Consider the following 15,144-nt stretch of genomic DNA (forward strand, 5'->3'; position numbering starts at 1 on the left):
GGTGCGAGGACTAGCCTGCGGTGGAAGGGCCTCTGGCTCGGGAGCGACGTGCTGGGACCCCGGCGGGCGCGCAGCTGCAATCACGCTTTCCCCCATGGTTGTCTAGGTGATCGCGGGAGCTGTTTGGCAGGGCCGACATTGGAGAAGAGCTTGATACACAGATTTCCACAGGGCGGCGGCGCTCTTCTGGACAGCTGAGAGGCTGTCCTTGGGCGGTTTGAGTCGTGTCTGCGCCGCGCTCGGGGCCAGCACGCTGGGCTGCGAAGCGACGCGTCGCCGTGGCAACGCAGACTGGCGCAGAGCCGCGCGGCTGCAGGCCGGCGGCCTCCGCTGCGCGCGGGTGTTGTGGGCTGTTCGCTCGTTTCCCCAGCCGCTGGCCCATCCTCCCGCAGCTGTGACTGTCACAGACCCGAAAGTGAGCCTATTTTTGAGTCATGTACTCGGCGGTTTTTTTTGTTTTTTTTGTTTTTTTTTTTTTTTTGTACCAGGGATCCAACCCGGACCTTGCGCTTGCCATGCAGGCACTGTGCCGCCCGCCTGTGTGCCTGACCTTGTGCTGGGCTTTCTAGTTAAGAAAGAGATTGGGGTTGGAAGTGCGATGTGGATGAGGAGGAAGTTAGAGTGCGAAGAAGAGCGGACACGGCCGGAGCGCGGCCTGGCCTCAGCTCCGAGGAGGAGGGAAGAATGGAGAAAATCCCGCTGATCTAGCCCGCGGGACTCGCATCCTCAGGCCTCCCGGACCGCGCCTGCCGCGCCTGCCGTTTACTAATGTAGGCGGCATACATAGAGATGTTAGCTTTTAAGGAAAATTAGTGATTGTTATACCTCTGATCAGAAAGACAGTTTTTTTCCCTTGTAGCTTGATTTGTAACTGATGACTGCCGTTCTTTAGATTTTGATGTTAGATGTGAAATGTATGTATTGATCTTTCTTGTTGAGTTGGTCAGGTGGGTACTTTTTGTAAAAAGAAATTCCATAAAATAAGTTTCATAAAGTAAAATACAGTTTTTGAAACTGAATACTGCCTATTTTATATAAGAAAGGTCTTTTTCCCAGAATCATACAAAGCCAGTATACAGGCTATGAAAAATTTTTATTGTCTGAGTTAACATTATGTTTATTCCTATCGCTGTTTCATATAATATACAGGAAAATTTTTCATATAAGATACAGGAAAATTTTACTTGTGGAACTATGCAATACATATGATAAATATCGTGTATAACCATGCATTTCTTCAAATAAGAATGATTGAATAAACCAGCTCACATTATTAGGTTCAAATACTGCTGTTGTCTCTGTGACAAGGGTACAATGCTAAAACTCTAGTTTTAAGCAAGAGGCCTGATTAAGCCTCCGTATCAGAAGAAATCCATGTTGCTGGTACCCACTGAGGTTCTTCCTGAGCCTGCTGTATGGCAGACAACAGTTGGGCACATGCATCTTGCAAATTGTCATTCACGATCACATGATCAAAAAACTGACCAAACTGAGTCTCAATCTTTTGGGCTAATTCCTCCATCTCTTGTAGGTCTTCATCCTTCGGGAAAAATAAAAAATGAATAGCACAGACTTAATAGCACAGACACAATTTGTTATACTGTCATATTAGACAAGTATTAGAACAATGAGGTCAAGTAAATACCCTCTGTTCTAAACTACAAAATATAATCATTTGTAAATAAATTATCCCATCACTTCTCACATAGTTATTTTACCCCATTGTCTACACACTTGAGGCTTTCAAACTATATCATAAAAATAAATTATGTAACTCAAATGAACGTTAATCTGATACAAATGACATCATTTTGCAACGCAAAATGGCCAATTCTCACTTGAGGAATGTATGATCTAGTTCTGTTGATTTATACTGAAATTACCCTGTATTTTTTGGTAATATTTTTCACCTACAGTATTACCTATTTGTTTTGTCTTGTTTGTTTGTCTCCTTGCTTTTTTGAGAAAGGGTCTTATTATGTTTAGGCTGGGCTTGAACTCACTATGTGGCCCAGCCTGGCCTCAAACCTGTGGTGATCCTCCTCCCTGAGCCTCTGGTATGCTGGAATATTATTTATTTCTATTGTGAAATGTTCATTCAGAGAAGATCATAGGGCTTTACTTGTCACTAATACATTAAATTCAATGCTGTTATTTTCTTTTTGTCTGACAATTGAAACGTTTTAACTTATTCTCAATACAATTTTAAGTGCAAATACAAATGCAAGCATTGAAATCCTGTAGCATTACTCCTTTACAAATGACTGTACACATGATCCAGAAATAGTTTTGTTGATTTGTTTAGACTGCCATAAAAATGAGAACACAATTTTAAATTCCCTGGGGACTCCAAATACATCCACTGTTCCAAACTTGATCTACCTGGAGTTTCATGTCCACAAAGTAGTCCGTAATAATCTTGGCATTTTTTCGGGATTGTTTCATACAACTCATGTTAGATGGCTTTATAAATATAACATAGGGCTTCAGTTCACTGGTTCGAGCCACTTGAATATCCTACATAGAAAAATTAAGTGCATATTTAGAAACAGAAGTCCTGAATTCCTTGTCAGTAATGAATGTTCTCAAAATTTCTAAGGCCTTAGGAGGATTGTTGCAAGTTTGAGACCAGCTTAGGCTACAAAGTGAGCTGAAGGCTAGCCTGAATTACACAGCAAAACCCTGTCTCAATGAGAGGGGAAAAAAAAAAAAAAAAAAAAAAAAAAAAACAGAAAATTTAAGGCCTTGAAATTAGCAATTATTTTTAGCTAGTCTGGTGTCATGTACTCCCAACTACTCTATACTAAAATTTTTTTAACAGTCCAGAGGTGGGTTTCTAGAATCAAAATTAAGCTCAAATCTTTACTCTTCTTTCTAGTTATAACTAGTTACTGAAATCTTAGTAAGTTCTTTCTTACAGATGGAGGATTGCATATGAAAAACTCTGACACTCAATATGGATAGCTGTTTACCCTCTTCCTTTCCTTCGGCTGCCCCTCATATGGATCCTACTGCTAGCTTGCCAAACTGACCACTGCCTTTGACCCAATGAAGAAAAAGCCTTTCTTCCTGCCATTCTCTGTAGCACACATAATATATTTTTAAGTAAAAGAAAAATATAAGGATGGAGCAAACTGGGCCTCACATGGCATGCTCTTGACTACCATGACTTGCTCACCCCTGCTGGGTCCCACACGAGGGAGGTCACAGGGAAGTAGCACAGATGTGACAACATAGGAAGCTTACCTCCTGTGTGAGGCTGCTTCTTAAGATATATTTGTCATTAAGATCAATTCAAGGAAGATCCTACTTTTTCTTTATGGCCACCCACTCAGTTCATTTTTGTGTGTGTGAAAAGCGAGGCTGTACTCCAATTGAAAACACAATGTTAGTAATTGATGCTCCAAGAATTAACCTGATCCATGGATAAGTAAGGTGTCTTAGTTGTAAAAGGCTCACAGATAAAATGCTTCAGCCCTAACCTACAGCATATGCACAATGCATACAGGACTTCGGAGACATACGGAAAATATCCCACTGCAAACCCACCTGGGGCTCCAAGTCCAGGACACAGATCTTTCCCTCATCAAGAACTGTGCAAACAGCATCCACGCTGGTGCCGTACAGGTGGCCTCTATACTCACCGCACTCCAGCATCCTGCCAGGACATGACAAAAGACAAGAACCTCTCCTATATGTATGTACTGGTAGTAGTATGAAAATAAATGCCAGTGGGGCTGAATGTAAATATGTAGCTTTTTCTAGAAAAAAGTTAATATTCAGCAGGAGAAAAAATATTGGAGACTAACATCAAATTCTCAAATTCTTTGAGATTCACAATCCAGTTCTTTTCCTTTATAAACCCAGTGAATTGCTGTGTATGTGTTAGTACATCAACGTACATTTCCTTGCTCGCTCTTCAGAGCTTTGGATGGCACATAAAAATGAAGAATCTATTTTGAATGTCAAATAACCAGGAACAACAATTAGCTTTTGAACCTTACCTATGACTATATATGAGACTTTCAAATGTTTCCTTCGACACGTAGTGATACTCACGCCCATTCATCTCATAACTCTTTGGGGAACGAGTGGTATCTGTTAAAAAGGGGAATTAAAGATTTCAGAATCTTCAAAACGTTTTTGTTTCCAGTTTGTATAAAGTATCCAATAAAAACAAAAAAATACAAGATCAGATAAGTAAATAAAATGCTAGAAGAAAAAGAAAAACCAAAACCAAAATTGGTGTAAGAAAGCACAAGTGTTCAAAAAAAAATCACTAAATCTGTCATCCTTCATTGAAAGTTCATGATGCGAAGAACAACATGTTTGGGTGCCCCCAGGGGACGCCTGCTGTTATTTGGAAGGAGGCACTCGTGGGTCGTGTGTGAACCCAGGAACCTGTGTGCTCCGAGACAGCAACACCAGTGATGCTGTTAGTTTGCACATTATGTTTCCCGGTATCTTATTTAGTCTCCAGCACTGCTGGCTAGGTGAAATGTTACTGTCCACATCCTACTGATAAGCAGCTGGAGTTTTTGAGTAGTAACTAACTTGCCCACATTCATTAGGTAGTGGAAACCGAAGCTGAAACTAGAACCCAAGTATTCTTCCTCTTCCTAAACTGTTCTTTTTTCTTACTATTCCATTGTCCCCGATTTGAAGTAGAGAAAGCCTATGACATTCTGCTGTCTTGCCAAATGCATTAATACCCACATGGGGATGACGGTCAGTTTTGGAGATTCTAGGAGGGAAAGATTGGCCAGGTCTAGACTTTGTCTAATTCTTTCATGTGGCAACTTGAGTGTGATTGTAGACCTTAGATTGCAGTAGCACCTGGTAGAATTGCACAAGTTCGTCAAATATCTAAAAGTGACTCATTTACTATCTGCTCATCTACTATTCAACCAACACATACTCTGTGCCTTTGAGGTTCCAGGCATTGCCTTAGGCTGTGAAAACTCTAACACATACTTCAACTTTGGCTTGGATGCTTCAGTACTAGCCTTTTTTACCCCACTACAGCAGAGTCCTGTATCTTTGCCTCTGCCTCTTCTGTCTCTGTCATGTCTGTCTGTCTGTCTGTCTGTCTGTCTCTCTCTCTCTCTCTCTGTGTGTCTCTGCATCTCTGTCTCTGTCTCTGTGTGTGTGTGTATGTGTGTCTGTGTGTCTGTCTGTCTGTCTCCTGGCAACAGAGACACCATGCACGCCAGTATATATACTACTACAGCCCCGTCCTTTAACTCTATTTTGAGACGTGGTCTTGCTAAGTCATCCATCCTGACCTAAACTTGTGATCTTCCTCTCTCAGCCTCTTGAGTAGCTGGATTATATTTATTCCCCACCATACAATTACCGTTGGTTGTACAAATTCCTGAATTTGCATTTGAGAGTTTAAGGATGAATCTTATCAACATCTGATGACATCAATAAATAGAAATGAGCCAGGAGGGACTTGAAAAAAATCCTTAAAATATCAAAGAAATTACAAACCCTCAAGGGACTCAAAAATAAGTCTCATCTTGGGGTAATTTTTGTTTTTCTTTGTTCAGTCCTCTCCTCACCTCCTTACAGTTCCTACACAGCCTCCCACTGAAAACCAAAAAATATAGCTTCTAAGTGACACTGAATTGTGTTAATCTCAACCTAAGATAACTCCTTCGTTTCTGTTGGACTGAAATTTTGTAAGGTTAAAGTCTATGAGTTGCTGCATAATCGGAGGTATCTGTTTTGTTTTATTTTTGAGACTGTCACTTTGTAATTCAGGCTTGCCTTGAATTTGCAGCAATATCCTCCTGCCTCAGCCTCCTAGAACTGGGATTACCAGCATGTGCCACCACACCCAACTCCTTTCTCACCCTTTCATACCCTGGTATGTGTGAGGGGCTTAACCCATTTCCACATTCCTCACTCAAAGAGTTTAATTTTACCTGGGCACGGTGGCACACATGTACGATCCTAGGGCAGGGCATGGAACCAGGGGAGCATGGGAAACTTAGGGACTTAGCAAGATTCTCAAAATAAAAACTAGAAGATGTAGAAAGGGCTGGAATGTAGCCCAGTTCAGAAGTGCTGGGTTCAGTCTGCCCTTCCCAATCATGTTAGTTAGCTTGTGAACACTTTAACCCCCTTCTCACTCATTAGAGACTACGAGTTATACACTATTTTTCATATGGAAATAAAAAATTTTATCTGAAGTCTTTTCTGTTTTTACAATGAAGCAGGTTTTCTTAGACTGATTTTTAGAGGTTTTTTTTGGGATGGATTACTCCTACTATAAAACAATAATGCATTTTTAGAATTGCACTTCATTTTTTTTTTTTGAGACAGGGTCTTGTATGTAGTTTAGGCTGGTCTTGAGCTCCCAGTGAGCCTCCTGCCTCAGCCTCCTTATGCTAGGGCATTACAAGTATTTATCACCATGCCTGGCCTTAAATGTTTTAAACTTTAAAAAGCAGAAACAACTCACAAAGGAAAGTCTGAGAGTTGGTAGCAGTGTGAAATAAAGCAACCCTGGGTGAAAAGGAAATAAGATCACCGTGTACAATAGAATCATACTAAAATTTTATGTAAAGTTATGTATGCAAACATTAAAATTTTTAGGAATAAAAGCTAAGCTGAGTCAAGAGCCAAGCATAGTGCTAGAAGCTCTGCAGTACGAAGTAAGCGTTGGCTTATTGCTGAATATCAGAGACCCTGAGAAATTGCCTCTATGATTGTTAGAAATACAGAAAACAGAGTCACATATAAAAGGCCTTGCTGACTACACACCAGAAGCTATTCCTCTTTATTAAAATAAAGGTGCAGCACCTGCCTCGCAAGAGCAAGGTCAGGAATTCTATCTCCAGTCCCAAAATAAAGTAAAAAGTGATGGGAAATACTTGAGGACATCCCTTATGTCCTAAACTTTTATGACACAGATGGCATAGCTCACTGAGAGCCGCCCTTTGAAGAGGTGAAGTTTTACTAAACCACTGAACGAGAAACACAGAACATACGTGGCACAGCACTCTGAAAACGGCTGGGGTTACATTCAATAAGCTGTCTTCTCAGTTCATTGACTCCAACGCCAGAAGGCCCTAGACACAAAAGTCATATCCAGAGGTCAGTAGATGTGGATCAGTATCAATTGTTCTGTTGCAGAAATGTGCACAAATGTTTTTAGGGAAATTAGGGAACAACCCCACAAAAGTCTTGCAAACTTTCCTGCTGGCCGGGGAGTAACCTGTGCCCTTGACTGTTGGGAGATGAGGTAGAGATCACAGGAATCTGACAGCCCACACTCTGATGTAATGCTGGGGGTGAGGAGACTCTGTTGGTCTCTGTCCCGATAATCTAAGACACTCTGCATTTCTACTTCAAGTAAAGTTGCCATGGAATCCCAACCAGAAATCAGTCTAGACCAGAGTCTGTAACTTCCAGAATTCAGGGCCCTGTTTTTCAGGGTGGTGGAGTTAGCAAGTGCTTTTCCAGCTGGAGGCAGAGCTGACTTCATGTCCAGCTGACTTCACTGGGCGGTGCTTCAGAGAACACCAGCTAGAGTATGTGCCCTGTGGTTCCACCTGAGTCCTGAGTAATTCCTGAGCAAAGGGCCTGTGCTTCCACATGGCCCCAGCCAATGACGTGGCCAGTCCTGCTTGCTGGACATGTCCTCGCTTTCGGAGCTGTCACTATGAGCAAGGAGCTGGAAGTGAGAGACAACTTCTCACTGTTGTAGGGACGACTTTGCGGATATTGTGGCCACAAAAGCTGGACACTTGGCTCAACATTTGCCTGTTTTTTTTAGCATTAAAAGTCTACAACAAAAGATGTAGACTTTTGCTTCTTTTTTTGGGAGGTAGGGTCTCATTATATACTTCAGGCTGGCCTTGAACCCACTATGTAGCCCAGGCTGGCCTCAAATTCATAGTGACCCTCCTACCTCAGCCTCCAAGAACTGTGATTATAGGCACGTGCCACCAAGCCTGGTTTTTTGTTTGTTTGTTTGTTTTGTTTTGGGTACTGGGGATTGAACTCATGACCTCACACTTGCCAGCCAGGCGCTTAATGCTGCTGAGCTAAATCCCCAGCCCCCAAGCCTGGTATTTAAAGAAATGGACTAAGGATTTCTTTTCCTAATATAGATTAATGACCCCATCTTGTGAGTACAGCATCTATGCTTATAGAACCAATTCTAAACAGGCAAAAACAAAGCAAACAAACGAAAACCCTCCTTGTAACCTTTTTTATTACACATATTTACACACACCATGGCACATCACATTCAATTGTAAATGAAAAAGTTTTTAAAACTTGCTGCAATAAAAAATTACTTATAAACACATATGTGAAACGGGCTTTTTAGAAAGGATGTTGATAAGGAGGCTCCTAAAGAATTCCAATTTTTTTTTTGTCTTTTTCATTTTTATCGGTACCAGGGATCGAACTCACAACCACCTCCTTGCAAGGCAGGCGCTTATGCCACTGAGCTAAATCCCCAGCCCCAAGAATTCCAATTTTACTGCTGCTGCCAGTATAGTACCTCAGCCTAGGGGAACTCTCGGGTGAGAGGACAGCTGGCACGTACCTACGAGCACAACCAGGCGGTGCCTGTCTGCTGGGTGGCGCTGGTACCTGGCCACCTCCTCATACGGAGCCCCCACAGTCCAACAGCCACCACCAGTGCCTGTGCCACATAGGGTGGCCCGAAGCTGGCTGAGGTGCGACTTCCTGCGACAGAGGCGTAGGCTGCGGCGAAAGCCAGCTGGGCAGGGAGGAAACCACAGAACGTGAGACAGAGCAGTGCAGAGGCGGCAGGTGGGATGGGGTGAGGTGGGTGCTGGGTCCCAGTGGGCTGTGCCTCAGTGGGCCGTGCCACAGTTTGTCTTTCTGGGGCTGCAGAAAAGGGTGATAGAGAAGAAACACCCGCGTATTCTCTCTGGGTCCCGGTGTCCCATGTGCAAGGCACTGGGCTGCAGTCCAGCTAATGTCAACCCTTCCTCCTCCACTGAGGAGGAGACATGGGAACAACAATCCCCCAGTCAGCGTGGGAAAGGGTGGGTGACAGTGGGACAGTGCTCCTCTGGATGGGCAGTGCAGGTGAACCCCTGGAATGCTGTCTGTGTGCAGCAGAAGCAGCCGAGGAAGATCTGAGGACAGCAGGTGGCAGAGGGCAGTGGGGATGTGCTGGGATCCGAGGGTGGGCAGGAACCTGAGGGCCGAGGTGGCGACAAGGGTATATGGAAGATGAACTGGTGTGGCAGCCGGGCCCAGAGCCTGCCGTGGGGTTAGGTGAGCAGCCGAGAACACGCGGCAGGTTGAGCCGGGTAACTACTGGGGTGCAGAGGAGGCCCCTGCGAAGGTCACCAAATGCACCCAGGCTGAGGAGCTGACCTTCCGGCTTCCCCACTGCACCCTGCTTCTCCCCCACCTTGGGAAGGAGGAAGCCAGAGTGGTTCTAAGGGAGAGGCCTGGATCTTCAGAAAGCCCTAGCCAGATGATAGGTTATAGAAATGCAGCTCTGAAATTGGTCCTTTAGAGCAAGATAAGCAGGTCAGGGAACAGTCTGGGAGAAAACCAAGCAGTTAATGTTTGACAAGTAACAAGGAGACACCCAGTGCAATTAGAACAATGACACATAATCAGTTGGTCAGGCTCCTGACAAGAACAAGTGGACAGGGAACCAGGCAAGGAGCAGGTGTGGAAAGTGCACCAGCAGACAGAGCCTTGGTGGGCGTGGGGCTCACTGGAGACTGACACGGCCCCAGCGCGCACAGTTGTCACCTACCCAGAAAGAACTTCTGCCCATAGCCCACGAATTCCTCTTTGTCTGGAACAGAGAGGCAGGAACAGACTATGTGAGGACCAGGAGACAATCACTTAGACTCTATGTGCAAGACACCTCTGGTTTTCCACTGAAGTGGCCTCGGTGGAAGACACCCAGCTGCCAGCATGGCGAAGGTCACTCTCGGCCCAGCCACCAGGCATCCCCACAGCTCCTGTGAGACTCTCTGGACCTGTGCAACAGTGACTGAAGAGCCCAATGAGACTGAGAACTGGACACCACTTCGGCCTTGTTTCATGTTACAAGAAAGATACTGAGCCATAGTGAAAACAAACAAAAATAGGATATATCTTTGTAAACATATTGTAAGAAAGATGACTTTAAAAAATAAAAAATAACTTGCTTTAGCTTTAACTTGCAGATTCTTATCACATTTTCTTTTCTCCCTTACAGAGTGCTTCACTTTAATGTACAACCGTGCTTGCCCAGTGGAAACTGGCTGCTTTTGACTGACCAGAAACACGAGACAGGGAAGAAAACTGTAGCATCTGGAGCTCGTCTTGAGTCTCATTTCTGCTTCTGTTGGGTCCAAGCAATTGTTTATAAAATCCAGAAAAAATAGTATGAGGATGTCATTTTCAGATTATTTACGTTTACATTCCTTCTTACTTAGGCAAATCTGTTTTTATCACTGCAGTAATAAATAACCTTCTTTTCTCAACTCTTTAAAAAATATGCATTTTAAAATACAAAGAATGGACTGGGGATTTAGCTCAGTGGCATAAGCATCTGCCTGGAATGCATGAGGTTGTGAGTTTAATCCCTGGTACCAAATAAAGAAATAAATAAAATACAAAGAAAATACTCCAATATCAGTTCCCTCTTCTGGTAAGTAAGCATATTTTCCTTTTTTTAAAAAGACAGCACCTCAGTGTACAGTTCAGACTGGACTTTAACAGTCCATGTAGCCCACCCAGGCTGCCCTTGAACGCTGACTGATTCTCCTCAGTCTTCCGAGCGCTGGGATTATAGGCTTGTGCCACCAAGACTCGTGGCATGAAATCAGGTATTTAATCATTGATTTGACCCTTAAAATACCATCTCATCATCTTAAACATCCTATGGGTATTCACTATGTGGCACTAAAAGACCTTATACACAGCTGTATGTGGGTGCTCAGGAAAGAAATAAGCAGTTACCTTCCGAAAGTTCCTCTGGACGTGCATCGAATGCAGAAAGAGATGTGAAGAAGTTAAGCCTCTGAGAAGATCAAGTCAGCCACTGAACAACGCAAACGACATGAGCAAGCATCTATGTCACGTTAGCAGAAGCTGTAACTCGGTAAGGCCTGGCAAGGCAGCCGGACAGCACATCCAGGGCTCCAAGGCCCATCTCTCCTCATTCTGCTGCAGGGCCACTAACTTCTTCTGACATTACCTACAAAACTCTCCCTGAGGCTTTTCAACCTCGAAGACACTATTGGTTGGCATAAAATGGGATTTGAAGCCAGGGTGAGTGTGCAATCCTATAATCCCAGGAGGCTGAGGCAGGAAGGCTGCAAATTGCAAGTGTTTCAAAACAACAACAACAAAAAAGGCCTGGGGCTAGAGCTCAGTGCAAAGGCCCTCCCTCGGTTCTATCACTAGCACTGAAATAATACAAAATAATAATGATGAATAAAAGGACATTTAAAAAGAGATTTACAAAGGACAAGTTCTGAGCCTTTTTGTCCCTCTCCCAAAGGCCACTCTGGTGCAGCCCTAAGAGAGGCTGAGTTGGGGAGCTCGGGGAGGAGCAGTTTCTGCAGCCTCCCAGGACCTGAATAACCTTGCTGTCCTCTCCAGTTGCCCCTTGACTAGAGGGGACCTAAATCCAAAGCAAATAATTTGTTGTTGTCGTCTTGATATTTTGAAGCAGCTGTATTTTCTGAATTTTTACATTTTAAATATTTTATTTTTACTTTCTACTTTTGGATGGAGCCTGAGGCCTTGTACATGCCAGGCAAGCGCTATCGTGCAGAGCATCCGCCAACCTCTGGCTTTTCAATGTTCTTCCTTCCTGGCGTCACATTCTATCTCTCTCCAAGCAGAAAGGAAAGAGTCTGAGTTATGCTCAGAGGTCTTAGTGACCAGAGAAAGCCCTAGGAGCGACTGCCCTGGGTATCTACCACAATCTCTGCCAGCTGGGCACTGACTGCTCCTTCCTAACCAAACGGGGCTTGGGTGCTGAGAGGCTCTCCTCTGAGTGGCTCCAGAGGGCGAAGATTGCTGCTGCCCTTGAGAGCCGTCACCCCTGAGGGACTGGCTTCTGGGCAGTGCCACTAGTGACCTCCCATGCTCCTGCCATGTGCTGGGCATGACGCTAGGCCTTTCCTTGTGGAGAAAGCCCTTCCACAATGGGGACTTGGCCTGAACTGCAGAGAGGCTGAGTCCCCGAGTGACAGACCTAGGATTCACACCCAGGGAGCAGGCCTGTGTGAAGGGTATCCCCAAGTGCCCACCATGCCTCCAGTGCCCCTAGGCCACAGCCTCAGGTTCAGCACTGACGTGAACAGAGAAGGATGTGTACAATGGAGGGGAATGAAAAGTGAAGCCAATCCCAAACATGGAGTCAGGTATAAAACATAAATCATCGGTGACGGACCAACTATCTCAAGGAAAACGGGAATGTAGAAGTGACATAAACCCTGAGTAGTCACTGGAGTGAGTGGCGACCAGCTCGGCCCCTCGCAAAGTCATCTTTTCATAACACATGTACCAACCTTTCTACTCTAGTGACATGAAATTCATGTGACAATCTGCTACACATATGGCTTTAAAAATCAATGTGACTCTCTAACTGTAACATAAAGGGAAAATAAAAAGGTAGTCACACCCCATATATAGCTATGAAAGGGAATTTAAAATTTTAAATAAAAGCTGCCAGAATTTCCGCCAAGGTCAAACAGATGTGTCCAAACAAACCTGATAACAGTATATTCTTTTCTTTGCCTAAGCTTGTCTAACAGGTGGCCTTACGATAATGTAACCTCAAATGTTCTTTTTTAGACACCGGGTGTGGTGGCACACACCTGTAAACCCAGCCCTCAGGAGGCTGAGGTAGAGGGATTGTTACAAGTTTGAGACCAGCCTGGGTTACAAAATGAGCTCAAAACCAGTGTGAACCTCATAGCAAGATCCTGTCTCAAAAAGATAAACAAAACAAAATAGAACAATTGTTCCTTTGTATGTTGTATAAATAGTGCTAATGGCCTTGTAATGTAACTTTAAATCTAACAGAACATTTCTTCCTCTGTGTAACCCATGCTTTGTATAATTGATGGCCTTATGATGTAAGCTGAAATATTTAAACTCCTTTAGGAATCCATGTTGTCACCCAACTGTCCAATCATATGTGCTGAATTTGCCTTTGTAACTCCCTGCTGACTTTCTCCTTAAAAGCCCTAAAATCCCGCAGCACAGGACTGGCTCTTTCTGAGAAATCCTAGTCAGAAGCCCATCCGTGTAATAAACTGCCTCCTCAGCCTCCTTGGTGCCATTTCCCCGTGTCTGGTCTGCTTTCTGCAACATCTACACACTGAAATATAAACCCCTGGGCATAACTCTAGAGAATGGGACGCTTGCACCCACCCACCTGGAAGCAGTGGGACCCAGAAGTGAGAGGGGTGGAGTTTCCTGCAGCGCAGGGACAGAAGAGCTATGCAGCAGTGGGCAGGAGATGAGTGCTCCACGGGGCAGCAGCCAGACTTCCCCTGTCTGATTCAGAGGGAGCCACCTTCCCTGGAGTAGGGCTGGTCCGCCGGGCTGCAGGGGAAACCCAAGAACTAGGCATAGGAGCAGGCAGTCAGGGGAGCCAGGCAGGCCTGCTCACAGCCCCCAGGCTGGCAGGAACACCCGTTGGGGCCTGTTTTGTCCTAATGACACCAGTATATCCCTCAGGTTGACACTTGATCCTTACGAGGTGTCGTCAGTGAGGGAAAAGAAAGCAGTTTCAGTGCAGATGCTGCACCTCCAGCTTCTCTCGCTCTCTGTGGAGGAGCAGCCAGGACTGTGCCATGACATGGGTCCACACACCCACTCCAGAGGACTCGCTGTCCCCAAGCCTCTGCACAGCCACCGGGGACGCCATGGCCCAGTGCCAGGTGCAGAGAAGCTGTCATCTACCCCTGTGTCGGGTCTGCCCAGCAGGAAGATGTGCATGGGGACCACTGCCACCAAGCAGGTCCCACTTTACCCTGCAGGCAACTGGACTGCCAGAGATGCCCACACTACATGACAGGCAAAACCTGCCCCACACAGAGCTCAGAATGCCCCACAGTGAACAGCATTGGACACTTACTCTGTCTCATGGCCATACTCTTTATTGATTTTTTTTTTTTGAGAACAGTTTTTACTATATAGTTCAGGCTGGCCTTGAGCTCATTATGTCACCCAGCTGGCCTCAAACTGACAGTAATCTTCCTGTCTCAGCCTCCCAAGTGATGGGATTATAGGTGTACCATCAGCCTGGCTGTTTGTTTGTTTGTTTTTGGAAACAAGGTCTTGCTATGTAGCCTAGGTTAGCCTCAAATGCTCAGTGATCCTTCTTGCCTCAGATGCTGTTGTAGTCAGGGGTTGTGCACAGAACAATTAGAATCAGGACATGGAATTTATAATATTGTTTTATGATGGTCACCCAGAGTTTAACAGAAGAAAGTGCAGGAAATCTATCCATAACACCAAAGATCTGGAATATTCAGCTAAGGGTCTGAATCCCATAGCAATGCCCTACATGAGTCCAGATGAAAACCTAGAGCCCATCACAGTGCCTCCCACGAATCCAACTGTAGGTCTAGAGACCACAAGAAGGACACAAACCAGGTTGTTTTATGGGTTGGTGTTGGGAAGGCCCAAAGGTCAGCAGTGGAAGCTAGAAAGTCTATGCCAGCAGGATGAAGGAGCTGTGCTGATAGCTTGAGGGTTCTATGCTGGTGCCGAGAAGTCACAGTCCTATTAAAGACCAGGGCTGTCCTGAAAGGCACCACAGACATCCTCAGCGACACGGAGGCCCCGAGCTCTTCTGATGACAATGGTCGAACTCATACTGGGGAGTCTAGTGATGGTGAGCTCCTCCAGGAGAAGCAACGGCTCAAACAGCAACACTTAGAGAAACCCACAATGTGTAGCTTCTCCTTCTCCACATATCTATTTATGCTGGCAACTTTCCTCAGGTGGACTGTCTACATGCAGTACCATGCTGATTTAATTCAGCTGGTGTTAAGTTGACCACCAGTTTTTAATCCATAATAGATGCCCAGTGATTTTTATAATAAATGTTACTATGTGTTTTCAAGGTTTGCAATCTATGTTACAGAATATATAGAAATACAACATGGTTACTAT

The 15,144-nt window shown here is 44.8% G+C and overlaps 1 protein-coding gene across 5 annotated transcripts in view; it reads right to left on the minus strand.

Moving 5' to 3' along the window:
- Nucleotides 1-1,074: 1,074 nt before the first annotated feature.
- Mpp4 (MAGUK p55 scaffold protein 4) overlaps nt 1,075-15,144 on the minus strand; it is a 47,099-nt gene continuing 33,029 nt past the window's right edge. For 3 of the 5 annotated variants that reach the window (XM_063259575.1, XM_063259573.1, XM_063259572.1), the window contains 8 exons: nt 10,963-10,977; nt 9,767-9,808; nt 8,567-8,743; nt 6,999-7,079; nt 4,005-4,098; nt 3,550-3,658; nt 2,383-2,517; nt 1,075-1,540 (listed from right to left, as the gene is read on the minus strand). In XM_063259575.1, the coding sequence (XP_063115645.1) occupies nt 1,349-1,540; nt 2,383-2,517; nt 3,550-3,658; nt 4,005-4,098; nt 6,999-7,079; nt 8,567-8,743; nt 9,767-9,808; nt 10,963-10,977 (845 nt within the window). In that variant the 3' untranslated portion in view covers nt 1,075-1,348. The remainder of the gene's footprint in view (nt 1,541-2,382; nt 2,518-3,549; nt 3,659-4,004; nt 4,099-6,998; nt 7,080-8,566; nt 8,744-9,766; nt 9,809-10,962; nt 10,978-15,144) is intronic. The other 2 variants (XM_063259574.1, XR_010050990.1) reach the window with 2 other exon arrangements.

This window comes from Cavia porcellus, unplaced genomic scaffold (genome assembly GCF_034190915.1).
Source record: "Cavia porcellus strain 051 isolate PalLab524CR breed Dunkin Hartley unplaced genomic scaffold, mCavPor4.1 scaffold_12, whole genome shotgun sequence".
NCBI classification, from domain to species: Eukaryota; Metazoa; Chordata; class Mammalia; order Rodentia; family Caviidae; genus Cavia; species Cavia porcellus.